This window comes from Salvelinus namaycush, chromosome 42, assembly GCF_016432855.1.
Source record: "Salvelinus namaycush isolate Seneca chromosome 42, SaNama_1.0, whole genome shotgun sequence".
In the NCBI taxonomy this organism is placed as follows: Eukaryota; Metazoa; Chordata; class Actinopteri; order Salmoniformes; family Salmonidae; genus Salvelinus; species Salvelinus namaycush.
Window position 1 is genome coordinate 9,004,446 of NC_052348.1, and position 18,963 is coordinate 9,023,408.

General features: G+C 43.3%; 1 protein-coding gene across 1 annotated transcript; it reads left to right on the forward strand.

Annotated features, from left to right (window-relative positions):
* Positions 1–6,620: 6,620 nt before the first annotated feature.
* On the forward strand, positions 6,621–17,950 carry LOC120034889 (zinc finger protein 2-like). The gene is made up of 4 exons (XM_038981543.1): positions 6,621–6,661; positions 7,022–7,133; positions 7,377–8,146; positions 17,297–17,950. Exons 2-4 carry the CDS (start codon positions 7,031–7,033, stop codon positions 17,579–17,581), a joined length of 1,158 nt encoding a protein of 385 aa, XP_038837471.1. The 5' UTR covers positions 6,621–6,661; positions 7,022–7,030; the 3' UTR covers positions 17,582–17,950.
* Positions 17,951–18,963: the final 1,013 nt, after the last annotated feature.

The following is an 18,963-nucleotide window of genomic DNA, read 5'->3' on the forward strand; positions in this document are numbered from 1 at the left end:
ACAACCAAAACTATTCTTTGGGACCAGGCTTCTTGCACTAGGACAAAATATTATATTCTAACCAGATTCTGGATTTACTGCATGTCCTGTTGTCAAACTCAATTAAAATAACATGATGCATGGAACAATAAATAGTATATCAAGAAGTTATAAGAAGTGTTACCTTCCATCCTAGACAGTTTCAATAGTGTATAATATAGCATTGACAGTACCTAACTTAACCACTCCTTTCCCCCAATCACTCTCTCAGGTGAAGGACATCTCACTCGAGGCCACAGGAGCTTTGTGAAGCCAGCGGCACATAACGTGTGTAGAGATGACCAACCAATCACTGTTGATGAGGGGAGTGGAACCTCAACCCAGCATGTTATCGTGATCGAGGTTACTGTCTTAGTGTAACATTAGACTTTACAGTACTTCAAATGGCTCCCCTCGGCTATTCATTTGCTTACATGTTCATCCTTACATATCTAACATATGGGAGCTTGTGAAACTTCCCTGACATATTGTTATCCAATTAAACTAATTTACTGGTAATAACTTCCTCTCTTGTGTCAGTCTGCAGATGCGGATGCTGCTGGTCCTGGGGTCAAGCTGGAGAGGTCTGAAGGAGACGAGGACCCACGGAACAGCAGAGACATCCAGACTGAAGCGTCCCATGTAGCCATGGAGGACCTCACCACCACCGCTCCCCAGCCCAGGACCCGACTCAGAATCACGGAGGTCAGTGGAACTCCGAACGCCGTCCTCAAGTCAGAGACGGACACAGAGACGTTATCTGTAACACAAAGACTTTTACACACAGGATGTGACCACAGGTCAGACCCAGAGAAACTGGGCTGTCCTCCTGCTCCCGGCTCAGAGTATTTACTTTACGATAACCTGAGCTCGAGGGCGGTTCAAGTTAATTCCCATCGAGACTCAGGTGACGCGTTAGAGGCTGGCAGTGATCTGTCTTGTTCTTACACTACAGAGATGCCCTTGGGTTTAGAGAGACAGACTGATCTGTCTAGAGGGGACTGGAACCAGTACAGTAGTAGTGTATACTCTGAAGGATGCCTAGATAAGAAAGGGGAAGTTATAGTCTTAGATGAGGTGACTGTAAAAGTGGAGGGCGATGCTCCTCTGACATTGAATGTAGACGAGACTCCCTCAGGAGAAGGACACTCACAAGGTAGAGATTTCTTAGATTATAGGGAAAGCTTAGAGACAAATCCAAATGTCACGACCCACTCCCCTTTACACACACTCAGGGATCGAGTCCCAGTGTCCACGTTGATGGGGCCTTCCAATTCACACGGCCGCCATGTCCTTTTTGATCAGGTATTAAACTCAAACAGGGCTAGAGCGCAGGCTCAGGGAGGGAGAGCCACATCAGGCAATAGTAAAGAGAAACGGTTCCTCTGCATGTTCTGTAACAAAGGCTTCAGCTGCATCCAGAAGGTGGAGATCCACCAGAGGGTCCACACAGGGGTGAAACCCTTCAGCTGTACCCAGTGTCACATGCGCTTCACTCAGGCTGGTGACTTAAAGAGGCACCAGAGGGTTCACACAGGGGAGAAACCATTCAGCTGTACCCAGTGTCAGATGCGCTTCTCCCACTCGTCCAGCCTGAAGAGGCACCAGAGGGTCCACACAAGGGAAAACCCTAAGGGTACCCCCAGTGTAAGAAGAGGTTCACCCACTAGAACAAGCTAAAGATGCATCTGGAGGTCCATACGGGAAAAAGGCTGTTCGCCTGTACGCACTGCAGGAAGAGGTTCTCAGAGAGGAGCTACCTCAGGATACACCAGCAGAAAAAACATTCCACTCTATAACATAGAAAGTAACCATTCCACTCAATAGCTTCTGACGTTTAGATCAAATCCTGCATTATAGACAAAGATTAATTTTCATTGTCAGCAGAAAATATCCACAGATGCATTTAGAATAGTGAGAGTAACATATTTCAGTGTTGAATATTCCTGGATAGAATATTGCATCCAGACATTGTGATATATAAGGCATATATAAGCCTAAAAAGTCTGTTACATATTGTGTTTGTACTGTGTAGGATATATGATGTTCATACAGATTGAGACATATTTTAAATGTACATTTTAGTAATTTAGCAGGCACTCTTATCCACAGTGAATTACAGTTAATGCATTCATTTTAAGAAAGCTGGGCTAAACAACCACGTAACACAGTCGTAGCAAGTACATTTCCCTAAATAAAGTACTTGTCAGCAAAGTCAGTGCTTGTAGGAAGACGCTGTTCTAGTTTCAGGGGGAAGCTGGTTCCATCATTGGGGTGTCAGGACAGAGAAGAGCTTTGACAGCGAGAGCTGACCACTCGTAAGGGTGGGACAGTGAAGAGACCAGAGGTGGCAGAATGGAGTGCTCGGATTGGGGTGTAGGATTTGAGCATAGCCTGAAGGTAGGGAGGGGCAGTTCACCTTGCTGCTCTGTAGGCAACCGTCGTGGTCTTGTAGTGGATGCGAACTTCGACTGGAAGCCAGTGGAGTGAGCCGAGGAGCGGGGTGACATGGGAGAACTTGGGAAGGTTGAATACTAGGCGGACTGCAGCGTTCTAGATAAGTTGCAGGGGTTTGATGGCACAGGAGGGGAGCCCATCCAACAGAGAGTTTCAGAAGTCTAGACTGGAAATGACAACTGCTTGGATTAGGGCCTGCTCTGCTTCTTGTGTGAGTAAGGGTCGTACTCTACGGATGTTGTAGAGCATGAACCTTGGAGCGGGGTAGGCCTTCCCCGGGAGGAAGAGCTGTTCCATCTTGTCAAGGTTGAGCTTGAGGTGGTGGGCAAACATCCAAGCTGAGATGTCTGCCAGGTACGCAGAGAGACATGTGTATGTGTGGTTTTCATATGGTGTATTTAACATTTGTTAATGTTTAATAAATACAATGTGACTTTTCTAAGACTGTTATTGAGACTCTTTAGTATACATCACATCTGATCTCACCCTATTCTGCATACACACAACAGCGCTTTATAAGCATTATACACTTCAATATAAATAAATGTACCTACCTACACACTAACTAACACCTACTGTACAAGGTAGTTTAGTCATGTTTGTCTGACTTTTGACTTATCATAGCTGACTTATATTTACCCACAACATCATATTTATGTCCACCATGATGGGTTTAACAACAATTAAGTCATTCTGAAACTACAGTATTGGACTCAAACATAGTGGAGATAGGTAAACACTCCGGAGCCATACTTGTGAACATTAGAAACCGTTTAAATATAAATAGTTGCTCTGTTTCTGTGTATTAGCCAATTAAAATCATTAATTTACTTGCACGCAATAGTAGGTTACATTGTAGCTGGTCCCATCAGATAACCTTCTACATGTTAGTCCTATGTTAACCTCACCAGATAACAGGGATTATTTCCTGGAACAAGTTCTGCATCAGCCAATTATAAATGTTGCTTAAAGTCAAGCACTCTCATTATCCTCCTACTGATGGCAGTATTGCAGTAACAGTGTTAGTTATTTTTTTTAAAGTTGATCACCAGTCCGGACTCAAACCCACGTTGGCGAGCATCCACACTAGAGGAAAGTTTATCGTTTATCTTCTAAAGCAGGGCCGGTCCTAGCTTTTGGGGGCCCTAAGCAAGATTTGGTTGGGGGGCCCACCACCTCACGGCAATTTTTTTTTGCCCTTTGACGGCAGAGAGAGAATTTCAGTTTTAAAGTTGCTGTAATTCTACACATTTTGCCATGGGGCGCAGGCCGCTTATGCCTTGGACCGGCCCTGTTCTACAATATCAAATCAAATTTCAAATCAAATCAAATGTATTTATATAGCCCTTAATACATCAGCTGATATCTCAAAGTGCTGTACAGAAACCCAGCCTAAAACCCCTAACAGCAAGCAATGCAGGTGTAGAAGCACGCCTGTCAATCAACTGATCAACGCATCCTACTGCACGCTGTAGGCCTATTAATAAGGTAGTAACACAATACCATTCACTGCTTTCAGGGTGTCCATAGTCATAGAGACAACTGAAAGTAAGAAGCTAGATATTAGGCTGACACTAATTGTGTGAAGAGGTGAAGTGCAAATGAAGATTACCAATACATTTTATGAGTAGCTTCTTGTTCCTGTTGCTGACTGACACACAGGCTACTGGCACTGCTACATAAATAATCGTTGCTACTAGATTACATAGAATTGTAGGCTACATTTACAATGTTTTAGATGCATTTTGTAATCTACTTTTTCAGTCGAGGGCCCACAGTGGAGTGCTTTTTCCTCAAATGAAATCCTTGCCCAGAAGGGGATTCGAACTCGCGGCCATCATACCTTGCCATCTCTGGGTTTACTGCCTTAGTGGATTACACCACCAATTAGTGATGGCAGTAAGGGTAAATTACAACTATTTCACAAAACCACGAGCGTCTTTTACTTTTTTTTAAACAATGTACAGTACCAGTGAAAAGTTTGGAGACACCTACTCATTCAAGGGTTTTTCTTTATTTTTACTATTTTCTACATTGTAGAATAATAGGGAAGACATTAAAACTATGAAATCATGTAGTAACCAAAAAAGTGTTAAACAAATCTAAATATATTTTATATTTGAGATTCTTCAAAGTTGCCACCCTTTGCCTTGATGACAGCTTTGCACACTCTTGGCATTCTCTCAACCCGCTTCAACTGGAATGCTTTTCCAACAGTCTTGAAGGAGTTCCCACATATGCTGAGCACTTTTTGGCTGTTTTTCCTTCACTATGCGGTCCAACTCATCCCAAACCATCTCAATTGGGTTGAGGTTGGGTGATTGTCGAGGTCAGGTCATCTGATGCAGCACTCCATCACTCTCCTTCTTGGTCAAATATCCCTTACACAGCCTGGAGGTGTGTTGGGTCATTGTCCTGTTGAAAAACAAATGATAGTCCCACTAAGCACAAACCAGATGGGATGGTGTATCGCTGCACAATGCTGTGGTAGCCATGCTGGTTAAGTGTGCCTTTAATTCTAAATAAATCACTGACAGTGTCACCAGCAAAGCACACCACCACCTCCTCCTCCATGCTTCACGATGGGAACCACACATGCGGACATCATCCGTTCACCTACTCTGCGTCTCACAAAGACATGGCGGTTGGAACCAAAAATCTCCAATTTGGACTCATCAGACCAAAGGACAGATTTCCACCGGTCTAATGCCCAATGCTCGTGTTTCTTGACCCAAGCAAGTCTCTTCTCATTGGTGTCCTTTAGTTGTGGTTTCTAAGCATAAATTTGACCATGAAGTCCTGATTCACGCAGTCTCCTCTGAACAGTTGATGTTGAGATGTGTCTGTTACTTGAACTCTGAAGCATTTATTTGGGCTGCAATTTGAGGTGCAGTTACATCTAATGAACTTATCCTCCGCAGCAGAGGTAACTTTGAGTTTTCCTTTCCTGTGGCAGTCCTCATGAGAGCCAGTTACATCATAGCGCTTGATGGTTTTTGCGACTGCACTTGAATAAACTTTCAAAGTTCTTAATTTTCCGGGATTGACTGGCCTTCATGTCTTCAAGTAATGATGGACTGTCATTTCTCTTTGCTTATTTGAGCTGTTCTTGCCATAATATGGACTTGGTCTTTTACCAAATAGGGCTATCTTCTGTATACCACCCCTACCTTGTCACAACACAACTGATTGGCTCAAACGCATTAAGAAGGAAAGAAATTCCACAAATTAACTTTTTAAGAAGGCACACCTGTTAATTGAAATGCATTCCAGGTGACTACTTCATGAAGCTGGTTGAGAATGCCAAGAATGTGCAAAGCTGTCATCAAGGCAACGGGTGGCTTCTTTAAATAATCTCAAAAATAAAATATATTATGATTTGGTAACTACATGATTCCATGTGTCATTTCATAATGTCTTTATGATTATTCTATAATGTAGAAAAAAGTGAAAATAAAGAAAAACCCTGGAATGAGTATGTGTCCAAACTTTTGACTGGTACTGTATGAATATAAACGTACATGTTGTATAATCCTCCTACATCTTTATTGTTGAACATTGTCTAACATTAGTACTAACAGCTTTGTCAAGGATGCATCAATGCAATATTGGCATATGTCGTTACAGACCAACGAAACAAAAGGCAACCTTGAATTTGTAGGTTTAAAATATCCCTGGTGTCCAGGGTTGACCTATTTTAAGAAATACAATTTGTTGGTGGATATAAAGTCTAAGATCTTTGATAGGCTGATGTGGAATTTTGTTCCAGGAAATAATCAGTCATCTGGTGAGGTTAGCATAGGGCTAACATGTACCAGGTTATCTGATGGGACCAGCTACAATCCAGTTACAAATCACGTGCAAGTAAATTTATGATTTTAATTGGCTGATGCACATTTTGTGACAGAGCAACTGTTTGAATTTAAACTGTTTCTAATGTTCACAAGTATGGCCCATCCATCATTAAAGTGTGTTTATTATCTGTGTGTATGTACCTGAGGGAGTGTATGTCTGTAACACCTCTCTTTTCCAGGAGGAGGAGGGTCCAGAGGTGTTGCTGGTGAAGGAGGAGGGTCTGGGGAACCCTGAGGGGACCATGGTCATGGAGGACAACCAGACTACACCTCCTCCTGAACCCACAGAGGAACCAGCTGAGCAGCACAGGACCACACACAGTCTCACTGAGGTGAAGCCACTGAACTACTGTCTGAATGGTATTAGGTCAGGGTTCACAAAGCCTCTCAGAGTATGAGTGCTGATCTAGGATCAGTTTTGCCTTTTAGATCATAATGAATAAGATTATATGGCAAGGTCCTAGATCGGCACTCCTACTCTGAGACTCTTTGTGGATACGGGCCTAGGTCTTCATACATGTTGTTTTATGTGTGGGACCAAACCATTAAAAGGTGTCAAGTAATCAAATCTACTAACACGTTTGCATAGTACTCATAGCAATCCCTCATTGTCCAATCAGAAGATGCTCCATAGCAGGGTGCTCATATCAGATTTCTTGATCCAACATCCTCTCACTCTGTATCTCTTACAGTCAGTAGACATGGAGGATGGGAAGCCTGATCTGCTGCTGGTCAAAGAGGAGCCATTAGAAGACGAACCAGAGAGCATTGATCTGCTGAGTGGACTAAAGATGGGGGAGCAAGGTAAGGGAGAAATGCATATAGCCTACGTACAGTAATGACAGCTTTATACACTCTTGGCATTCTCTCAACCAGCTTCACATAGAATACTTTTTCTAATAAATTACCAAATACCAAAAATAGATCTTAACTGGGATTAGAAATTTGCCTGGGTTGTTTTTTCTTAAATCAATATAACTTATGTTTACATACATAGAGTTTTCTCTGCCATGTTTGTAAAGTCTATTTTCTAACCTCTTCCTGCAGGTGGATGGCTGGAGGCTAACAGAGGAGACTGGGTGGCCATCTTGGATTCCCAGACTCAGATGGGTGCAGCCAAGGGCCCAGGGGATAATGTCACTGAGCAGTACAGGACTAGAGGCGACATAGTGGAGGTCAGTGGATGGGACAGTGTCCTCAACTCTGGGCTGGGGAACAACACTGTTAACCACAACCAGAAAAAGACAGTCGAACACAAAACAACAACCAAACTTAGTCTCCATGACAACAGACTGGCTGAGACCAGGGCGAGGCGTAGATTTGGTCTGCAGGTACGGGGAGGTGTCCGTGTGTGGCGGGAGAGAACAGACACAGACTCGGCAAGCGATGTTCCGTCCTGCTCCTATAGTTGTGATTCAGAGAGACTGATGGCACCTCAGGTTACCTCCCTAACAGATGCTGCCTTCAGCCTGCCTTCTATAGGATCTATCAACTGGAACATGGACCCTGCGACATCACAGACACTCCCTGGCCTTCGTCCTCCTCACACTCTCCTGTTAAACCAGACCTCAGACAATGCCAATGCCTCAACACTAAATGGCTACACAAGCCCATTGACAAATGGCAGTAGTAGTAACACTGTCAGTAGATCCGGTGGCAAAGAGAAGCGCTTCCCGTGTTCATTCTGTGGGAAAGCTTTCAGTTTCCCCAAACAGATGGAGATCCACCAGAGGATGCACACAGGGGAGAAACCATTTGGCTGCCACCTGTGCCGGGCTAGTTTCTCCCAATTGTCCAACCTGAAGAGGCACCAGAGAGTCCACACAGGGGAGAAACCCTACAGCTGTCTCCAGTGTGAGAAGAGGTTCTCACGCCAGCACGATCTCAAGATGCACCTGAAGGTCCACACTTGAGAGAGGCTGTTCACCTGTACCCTGTACGCACTGCAGGAAAAGGTTTTCAGAGAGGAGCTACCTCAGGATACACCAACAGAAAATGCACATGGTCCATGAATAGGGTACACCACGTCATTTCAACATGTAGAATTGGGTAATATTTGGTATTTGGTAGATACATTGATCTATTTTCACCTACTCAAAATGACAGCTAAAAGTTTGTTGAATTCCCCATGTGTTATCACAATGCTTTCAATCATCTAAAAGTGAAACCAAATTCCAATGGAAAAATCTGTTAGATTTTTGGTTTCGTATTCACCTATGTGTTGTCACTGAGCTTTCAACCATTTAAAATCACACTGAAGTTCAAATGGGAATACATTGTCAGATATTGTTAATTTATACAACAACTTAATGTGTTATGACTGTGATTGATCTAAAAGCACTACCAAATGACCACTATTGTTGTCCACCGCATTCAGCCAAGTGTGTAACATCCTAAGGTGTCTGAAAATAGTGGTGGAAAATGTTGTTTTATTTAGTCAGTACACATATCCCCCCCCCCCCCCCGCGGCTCACCATTTAAAGCTAGTTAAGGAGGAAAATTATGCCTTTGCAGCCTGAATGGAGGACGCTTTATGTACGAGCCGGTCCACAGGGGAAACGAGTGTATTACCGGGAACGCACATCAAACCTAGACGATAGTGCAGATCTAGCGACCACTATCGGCTGGCTGTCCTGTAGTGGTGCACTATAGTGGTGCAATTGCCCTCATACTTGAGACACTGGCGATCTCATAAAACAACTATCTTAACTTGAAATTGGTGCTGACTATTTGGATATCTCTCTTAGCAACCTAGATGTTGTTTCAGCAATAAGGCATGAGAGGGAATTATCAGGAATTATCGTGTGATAACTCCCGACTAAGGGCTGTTCTTATGCCCAAGGCAAAGCCAAGGGCTGGGGAAACAGCCCTTAGGAGCTAGTTATCACACAATAATTCCCAGGTTCTCATGCCTTATTTCTTTCATAAAATGTTTGCCAACATCCACTACCTTTCAAAGGTTTGGGGTCACTTAGAAAGAAAAGCATTCATGTTCATTTGACATGAAGTTGTGTGTTATATAATGTTGAACCTTTTCCAAAGTATTCTAAAATTAATTTGATCAAAGCGAGCGTACCAGATTTACAGAAATGGTCAAGTGTTACCATAGTGAGAAGTTATTCTACTTGTCACATATGGTTTTGTACAATAAAAAGTATTCTAATGCCATTTTGTTTAAAACCTACATTGATTCTGCTGACTAACTTGGTTATTTTGTATCATTGCAGACTGTTTGGACCTTTTTATATATATACAAATAATAAACTCCAATAGCTCCATGTTAGGTTCTTGATTCAGTGTTAGTTACGCTTCACTGTGGTTAACATTTTATAATATGTCATGTTTCTGTATGTACAGCAAAGGGTTTATTATATAAACCTTTATATGATCATCTGAAAAATCTTTGTTTACAGTCTCCAGTCCATAAGGACCTACTGATATCTGATGTTACTGGCAGAAGAGACTGGACCTCTGAAGTGGCTGTTCACAAACCCTGGCAACGGATCAGGGCCATGGATCAGGAGCCGGCGCTCTTCCTTTCCGAGTCAGAACCAGGACCCAACCGCGAGGGACAGAGACTCCACCACCACACAGACACACAACCAGTGGACAGGTGGGCTGAACAACCTCAGTCCTGGTGGTCATCAGAGAGACAGAGGCTCCAGTCAGGGATCCAGTCTGCAGCTCAGCCCCTTTTCTTCACAGTCTCAGTGCAGAGATGAAGCAGGGCCTGGGGCTGATAGAGATAGACCCTCCTGTTCCTATGATACAAACACCACAGTATCCATGATGATCAGAGCAGGTCATCCTGGGCTTCAGCCTTCACAGAGAGTGGTGGGAGACCCCTCTGGTGGTAGTCTATCAGCAAATCTGTCTTCTCCTTCAGGGTCTCATCTAATGCCTAGTGACTGGGTTCATAGAAGGCCTGTGTCTAGCCTTCCTCAGCTGCCTCATGGTTACCCTTATGAATACAGACAGGGTCAGGATGGGCGTTCACCACAATAGGTACCTAGCCTATAACACAGCAGACAATCCTAACAATACCCAAACAATGACTAGAGGTCAAGGAGGGAGCTCAAAGACTAACCACCTGATTGTGGTGGATCCTGCTTCCATTGCGTCACAATGTGGGAAGTTGAGCATTAGGACTGACGCAGACAAGCCTTACGCGTGGGAAGTGCTTCGCCCATGCAAACTATGTGAAGACACATCAAACCATTCACACCAAGGACAAGCCCTTCTAGTGCAAACTATGTTACAAGAGCTTCTCCTTCCTGACTAACCTGATCAGACATAGGAGTGTCCACAATGGGGAGAAATCATAGCAGTGGATATCTGGGAACCATTCTTTAGCTAAAATATTATTGTTATCATGTGAAGTGTCTTGGGGTAAGAGGGTAATTAACCACATGCCCCTCATTAACTTGTCATTTGAAACAGGCTTGTGTAAATACCTGTTTTTAGAGAGACAGGCTAGTTCAAAGATAGTGATTATGAATAGGATGTTTGTGTGTGATAAGCAGTATTTCAAAGAACAGCGCGCATAACTTTTTCAATTAACCACACCCTTTGCACTATGACGCCAACGCATAAGATCCTTTTACGTCAGTGTAAACGGAAGTGACCAAGAACACATTCCACGAAAGCGTTTTTGTTGTTATTTATACGTTTATTAACACCCTGGAACTTAAAATATGACAAATTTAACTGCACAGCATTACATTAGTTACCTCAGGTAGTGTTTAATTCGCGTTGGAGACCGGACTTGGTTGATAGCTAGAAAGCGTTACCTAGAACGTCTAACTGCTAACAATGGCTAACTGTATGATTTTTCACACTCAAATAGCCTCCATTATGGAGGTGCTAGCAAATGCAGCCGTGGCAGACATCTGTAAACTCGTAGACGACGACTATGCAGTGTTTCGTTTGGAAATAACTCAAAGCCAAAAAGAAAGCAGGGCTTTGCGGAGGAAACTACAGCTACTGGAAATGAAGGTGGCACGGGAGCGCGCAGAGAGGACAATGCGAGAGCGCGTCCTCGCCAGTCCCAGTAGTGTCAAGATCCTCGACCGATACAAAGGAATGGCAAGAGGTACATTTAGCAGGCGGAGTAGTGTTAATGTTAGATTTAATCTAGTTTTAGTCATTTTGACAAACATATCATTCAGTCTTAGAAAATATAATTAAGTCACATTTATGTCGTTTGAGTAATGATTTAGTCTAGTTATTGTCAAAATGACGAAAACAGTGGGCCATTTTAGTCAACTAAATGCCCTTTCATTTTAGTCACATCACATTTGTATTGCCTCATTAACCTACAGTAAACATAAATCACTGACTTGTCCTACCAACATCTTTTTCTGCATAACATCCTATTCTCTTCCCAACAGCAGAAATATGACAAACATATACAGTGTGTACAAAACATTAGGAACACCTTACAAATGTTTGCCCTCAGAACAGCCTCAATTTGTTGGGGCATGGACTCAAGGTGTCAAGCATTTCCCTGGGAGGCTTCCCCATGTTTACTCCAATGCTTCCCACAGTTCTGTCAAGTTGGCTGGATGTCCATTGGGTGGTGGACCATTCTTGATACACACGGGAAACTGTTGAGCATTGCCTTATTTATTTTATAGCATATTGGGTGACTGTCATTCATATTCCTTTCACCCTGCTCAATGTAACTTCAATAGGTTTAGGTTACTACATGATACTCAAATGTTCCCTACACCCATCATGAGGTTGCTACAACCTTGCCTATGAATGAAAGTTTACAACGTAGGTGCACAGGTCGAGAGAAACACTTTGAGTAATCAAGGTGACAGACAGTGACACATTCAATACCACCTTGCACACTCCTGCTTGCATTTAGCTGATCTAGGGTGTAATCATTAATCCAACAGTTGCAAATGAGAGTTTCTTTTGTACAAATTCAGGTATGTTTATCCCCGTTCCGCTTGCTTCCGTTGAAGAAACGTTTTTCAACGGAATCGGCAGAACGAGTACACCCCTGATCACACGCAAATACAGTTCACTTTCATAGCAGCCGCATACAAACAGCATGATCACTGCTCGTTAATTCCTTTTCGCATCTACGCGCTTTGCTTGCAGGCTTTAGTGTACAATACATCAGCTGTCTGTGACCCAGGTTGTGTGACCGGACAACAAAACCTTTCCAAGCCAAACCTTCATATCATAACCGCTACACACAGCCTACTTCGTTGTCAACATAGCTACTAGAACTAATGTGTTAAACCCGCTTCAATCATGCAGTACAGTGTACAGTTGGCAAGAAGTTTAGCAGTTACACTGGCGGGCCTCGGTGGCATTAAATTAAAGCCAAAAGCTTACCTTGACTTGGGAATGCTAGTGTTGGCTAGCCATAGCCAGCTAGCTAACATGGCATCCCTCGCTGTTTGAGCTGGGTGTTTGAGTAGACTAAACTAGCTAGCTGCATTCGCTAGCTAAGTGAAAATGGGGGGGGAAAATACGAAATATCTCTCTTTCTTGCTTCTCCTTCATTTTTGAAGAAATGTATTTGTTCAAAACTGTCCAGCTATTGTCTTTCTCTCTTTGAGTCAACTACTCAACACATTTTATGCACTGCCGTGCTAGCTAGCTGTAGCTTATGCTTTCAGTACTAGATTCATTCTCTGATCCGTTGATTGGGAGGACATGTCAGTTCATGCTGCAAGAGCTCTGTTAGGCAGGAGGATATCCTCTGGAAGTTGTCATAATTACTGTGAAAATCTATGGAAGGGGGTGAGAACCATGAGCTTCCTAGGTTTTGTATTGAAGAGGAGGACGGAAACTAGCTGTCCTCCGGCTACACCATGGTGCTACCTTAGAGTGCTGTTGAGGCTACTGTAGACCTTCATTGCAAAACAGTGTTTTATAATCATTATTTGGTAAGATGTGAATATATTTAGTATAGTTTTATCTTAAAATGTTAACTTTTTTCAGGTTTTAATTATTTTTTTAATGAAATTCACTGAGGAGGATGGTCCTCCCCTTCCTCCTGATGAGCCTCCACTGATCAGATGAAAACATGACTGGTTGTGTTTATACCACAATTAAATGTAATACATTTTAAAAGTTAAATAGCAGATCTTTACAACTACGCCCACCAAGATCCTATTGAATTAACAGAGATTCTATATTTAATTCTATGACTAAGCTCGTCCATACTGGGAATAAATTAAATCTACTTTCACCCCTGATTATATAAGAATTATCTGGCCATGTAAATTCCTAATTCAGGCTACATAGATAATACACATTACATAGAAAACAAAAATACACACAGAAGCGCAGAGCAGTGTTTCGCCCAGTGATGTAGTAGAGTCACTAAACCTTGATTCCCCTGTGCTCGAGTCACGAGTTGCTGTGGCTGAAGTCGGACCAGGACTCGGGCACTGGGACTCGAAGTGCTCAAGTCTGAGTCACTGGGTCCACATGAACTCAAAATAAAGTTATTTACCCAGTCAAATATAGCGTAGTGGCAAGAGGAATTTAGCAACTAGTGACTTCTAATCAGCCAATCCCATTCCAGCCATCACTTACCTGCTTCTCTCCATCTGCTCTTAATGTTCATCTTTTCTTCCATTTTTTTAAATAGAATTTAGCTGTGATGCAGTCCCTGATCAGTTATGTTTTTACATTTGTACATTTTATACATTGGAGCAGCTCAGAAAGTGAGCAAAGTTGATACATTGTATATAATTTCATCCTTGGTATAACCAGTGCATAGGCCAGTCTGGGTAGGCTTTGCAAGTTCTGTGTCACACAGCAGTGCCAGAGAAGAAAAACAGCTTTGCGACAGGCATGTGTGCAGCTTTACAGCAAAGAAAACTGTAAAATTCAATATGTGTTGAGTAGAAGTATGAATATCAGTGACAGGTTTTTTTGTGTAGCACGTGCATAACGTCTAGAAAACGGGAACAAGCATTGGAGGGGACGGAGCGAACAGGACTCTAGGCCACTGAATTTTTCTGCCGTGGTATTGCGATACTTGGCCTGGTATCATTTGTAAAATGTTGGTATCGTGACAACACTACAGCCTATAGGGATGAGGTCAGTGACCTGGAAACCTCTCCCTCGACGTCAGCAAGACAATGGACCTGATTGTGGACTACAAGAAACAGAGGCCCAAAACGCTCCCATTCTCATTGACAGGGCTGTAGTGGAGTTTCAAGTTCTTCGGCGTCCACATCACTAAGGAATTATCATGGTCCTCAATAATGCCTCTTCTCCCTCAGGAGACTGAAAAGATTTGGCATGGGCCCTCAGATCCTCAAAGTTCTACAGCTGCGCTATTGAGAGCATCTTGACTGGCTGCATCACCGTTTAGTATGGCAACTGCTTGGCATCTGACAGAGAGGAAGAGAGAGGCCCAACTCGGAGGAAAATCTGTCTCCCTCCAGTAGGTGGCGTTTGATCATTTTCGCCCACCAAGCAATGAGTTTTTGTAGGGAGGTCAATGATAGTGTTGAATTTTGCCAACAAAAAATGTTATGCCTTATTTGCTACGTGAGTTTTATTTGGTCGAATAGAAGCTTCGTAATGCTTAAGGTGTTACGAGTGTAAGTACGACGTGACATCCCGGCAACTTTGGGAGAATTTTTGCCTCGAGATGGCTATTATATAAATGTAATGAGGCTAGTAGCGTAGCTTCTCTCTCCATTGAATACTGGCGGTTGACGTCAACAAACCTCATCGAATATTCAAAAAAGATTACAATAATGAGACGTATCCACCAATCCAAAGAAAGGATAGTTGGGAGCTAGACAGCCCTCCGTGCCGCTTTGTGGACAACAACTCCCATTGTTAGGGCGGAGAGATGTGTATCTTGTCAGTATATCCATAATCGTTGTCTCTCTCCCCTGTGATCCGGAAACCGATAAGTGGAGCGTGTCAGTCACTGACGTATAATAAGAACTGGAGACTATCTAAAATGTCTGACCGTAGTTTTCCCGGTTTATACAGACTAACATCACATGCGCACTAGCAGATAGGGAGCAGCGACGACGTCATCCAAAAACATGGCATGGCTGTGAGTGATTATATATATATTTTTTTATATAATTCAATTGATGTCTTGTGCACAAAGGTGAGGACTAAAGTGTTTTAGGAATTGTCTAATCGCACTTATCTATGTGATTGCCTATAGAAATTGCCTTTATCTCCCACACCCCCTTTGAAACAGCTATTGTATTTTCAGAGGAGAAAAGCATGCACACATTTAAGAACGATATGCTACTTATCCTTTTATCTATAAAATGTCTTGCACAGCTAACATAATTTGTTTTTATCACATTACACATTTATTTTGGGATCCACCTGTAAACCTCATTTGCCTGATTGAAATTGTGGAGAAAAGGCCATTGTCTCCGTCCAGTAGTGGAACGAGATTACGTGAAGATGACGTACGGCGTTGTAAAATACGTCACGATGTGAGTGCGGCATCACAGCTCAGGGCATGTCGCCCCGTTCCCCTCTGCTCATGTGTCCCCTCTGCGCGCATGTGTTCAAATGTGTTAACCAGAATTGGGTCTTGGTCAGTTTTTGGATTGTATGCAATAAGTCCCCTGATTACTTCGCTATCTTGGCGCAAAGACACAATGATATTCTAACCAAATTCTTGATGTACTGCATTTCCTATTATTTACTCAATGAAAACAATGTGATGCATGGAACATTATACATCAATCAATAAATAGTATATCAAGAAGTTATGAGAAATGTTAACTTACATCCTTGCCAATGCTAGACAGTGTCAATAAGTATATTGTTGAGCATTGACAGTAGCTAAACTAACCACCTCTTTCCCCCCAATCACTCTCTCAGGTGAAGGACATCTCACTGGAGGCCACAGGAGCTTTGTGAAGCCAGCGGGACACAATACATGGAGAGATGACCAACCAATCACTGTTGATGAGGGGAGTGGAACCTCAACCCAGCACGTTATCGTGATAGAGGTTAGAGCGCATTCCCTACGACATTGTTATCCAATTCAACTCATGTACCGGTAATAAACTCCTCTCTTCATGTGTCAGTCTGAAGATGCAGAGGCTGCAGGTCCTGGGGTCAAGCTGGAGGGGTCTGAAGGAGAGGAGGACCCATGGCACAGCAGAGACATCCAGACTGGAGCAGCATCTGGTGCGCCCCCTATAGCCACGGAGGACCCAACCTCCCCTGCCCAGCCCAGGATCCGACACTGCATCACGGAGGTCAGTGGAATGCCGAACTCCGCCCTCAAGTCAGAGACCAACACCAAGACAGTAACTGAAACACACAGGCTATTACACACAGGAACTGACCACAGATCAGACCCAGAGAGACTGGGGCCACTCGGCTGTCCTCCTGCTCCCGGTTCCGAATACTTGCCGGTATTTCACCAGAGCCAGAAGACGGTTCATTCCCGTGGAGATGGTGATGGTGACACGTTAGACACTGGTGTTGATGATCCGTCTTGTTCTTACTCTACAGAGATGGACTCTGGCAACATGCCCTTGTGTTTAGAGACACAGAATGATCTGTCTAGAGGGGGGTGGAACCGGTACACTAGTAGTGTATACTCTGAAGGGTGCCTAGATAAGAAAGGGGAGGTTATAGTCGTTGATGAAGTGACTGTGAAAATGGAGGGCGACATTTCTCTCACATGGAATGCAGATAGTCACCTAGGTGACGGACACTCACAAGGCAGAGACTTCTTAGATTACAGGGAAAGTTTAGAGACAAATCCAAATGTTGCGACCCACTCCCCTTTACACACACTCAGGAATCGGGACCCAGTGTCCACATCAATGGGGCCTTTCGTTTCACACAGCCTTTTCGATCAGGTATTGAACTCAAACAGGGCTAGAGCCCAGGCTCAGGAAGGGGGAGCAACATCAGACAGTAGTAAAGAGAAACGGTTCCTCTGCATGTTCTGTAACAAAGGCTTCAGCTGCCTCCAGAAGGTGGAGATTCACCAGAGGTTCCACACAGGGGTGAAACCTTTCAGCTGTAACCAGTGTCACATGTGCTTCGCCCAGGCTGGTGACCTGAAGAGGCACCAGAGGGTCCACACAGGGGAGAAACCCTACAGCTGCCCCCAGTGTGAGAAGAGGTTCTCCCGCCTGGACAAACTGAAAATGCACCTGAAAGTCCACACGGGAGAGAGGCCGTTCGCCTGTACATACTGCAGGAAGAGGTTCTCAGAGAGGAGCTACCTCAGGATACACCAGCAGAAAAAACATTCCACTCTATAACATAGAAAGTAACCATTCCACTCCATAGCTTCTGAGGTTTAGATCAAATCCTGCATTATAGACAAAGATTAATTTGTATTGTCAGCGGAAAAGATCCACAGATGAATTTGGAATAACAAGAGTAACAGATTTGAATATTCCTGGGTAGAATATTGCATCCAGACATTGTGTGATATATAAGGCATATATTAGCCTAAAAAGTCTGATACATATTGTGTTTGTACTGTGTAGGATATATGTTCACAAATGCCTATTTGATTACTTCCATTAAACTACTTAATTTTTTAAAGTTCATGCATATTTTTAGTTGAGACGTGTATTTGTGGTTTTCATATGGTGTATTTAACACTTGTTTATGTTTAATAAACACAAAATGTGACTTTTCACTCTGACTTTCATTGAGACTCTCTTTAGTATACATCACATCTGATCTCACCCTATTCTACATACACCCAAGAGCACTTTATAACTAATATACACTTACTAAATATACCTACACACTAACAAACACCTACTGTACATGTCAAAATAGTTTAGTCAGGTTTGTCTGATGATGACTTTTGACTATTTTTACCCACATCATATTTATGTCCACCATGATGTGTTTAACAACAGTGAAGTAATTCTATAACTACAGTATAGGACTCAAATGTAGTAGAGATGGGGAAACACATTTTAAAAGTGTGTTTATTATCTGTGTGTGTGTACTTGAGGGAGTGTATGTCTGTGTAATCTGTATTACAACTCTCTTCCAGGAGGAGGGTCCAGAGGTGCTGCTGGTGAAGGAGGAGGGGTGTGAGGAGGGTCTGGAGAACCCTTAGGGGACCATGGTCATGGAGGACAACCAGACTACACCACCTCCTGAACCCGCAGAGGAACAAGCTGAGCAGCACAGGAACACACAGTCTCACTGAGGTGAGCCCACTGAACTACTGTCTGAAGGGTATTAGGTCAGGGCCCATATCCTCAAAGCCTCAGAGTAGGAGTGCTGATCTGGGATCAGTTTTGCCTTTTAGATCATAATGAATAAGACTATATGCAGGTGGGGACCTGATCTTAGATCAGCACTCATACTCTGAGATGCTTTGTGGATACAAGCCCAGGTCTTGATTCATTTTGTCTTAAAGGGCCCCACAAGAGGGCAATGCTATTTCGATGTAATTCCTGTCCTAGAGTGGAAATGCTCGTTTAGGTTCCACCTCTGAAGAATGACGCAGTGGTGATTTCCAGGCTGAGTGGAGAAACAACAACAAATAGGCCACTGACAGCTGTCAGTGTAGCTAGCTAGCATGCTAACCTTATCTAGCTAGCTAATGTTATCTTAACTACACTGTATTCAAAGGATTAGCCAGCTGGCTAGGCTATGGCTGGTTCTGGGGACG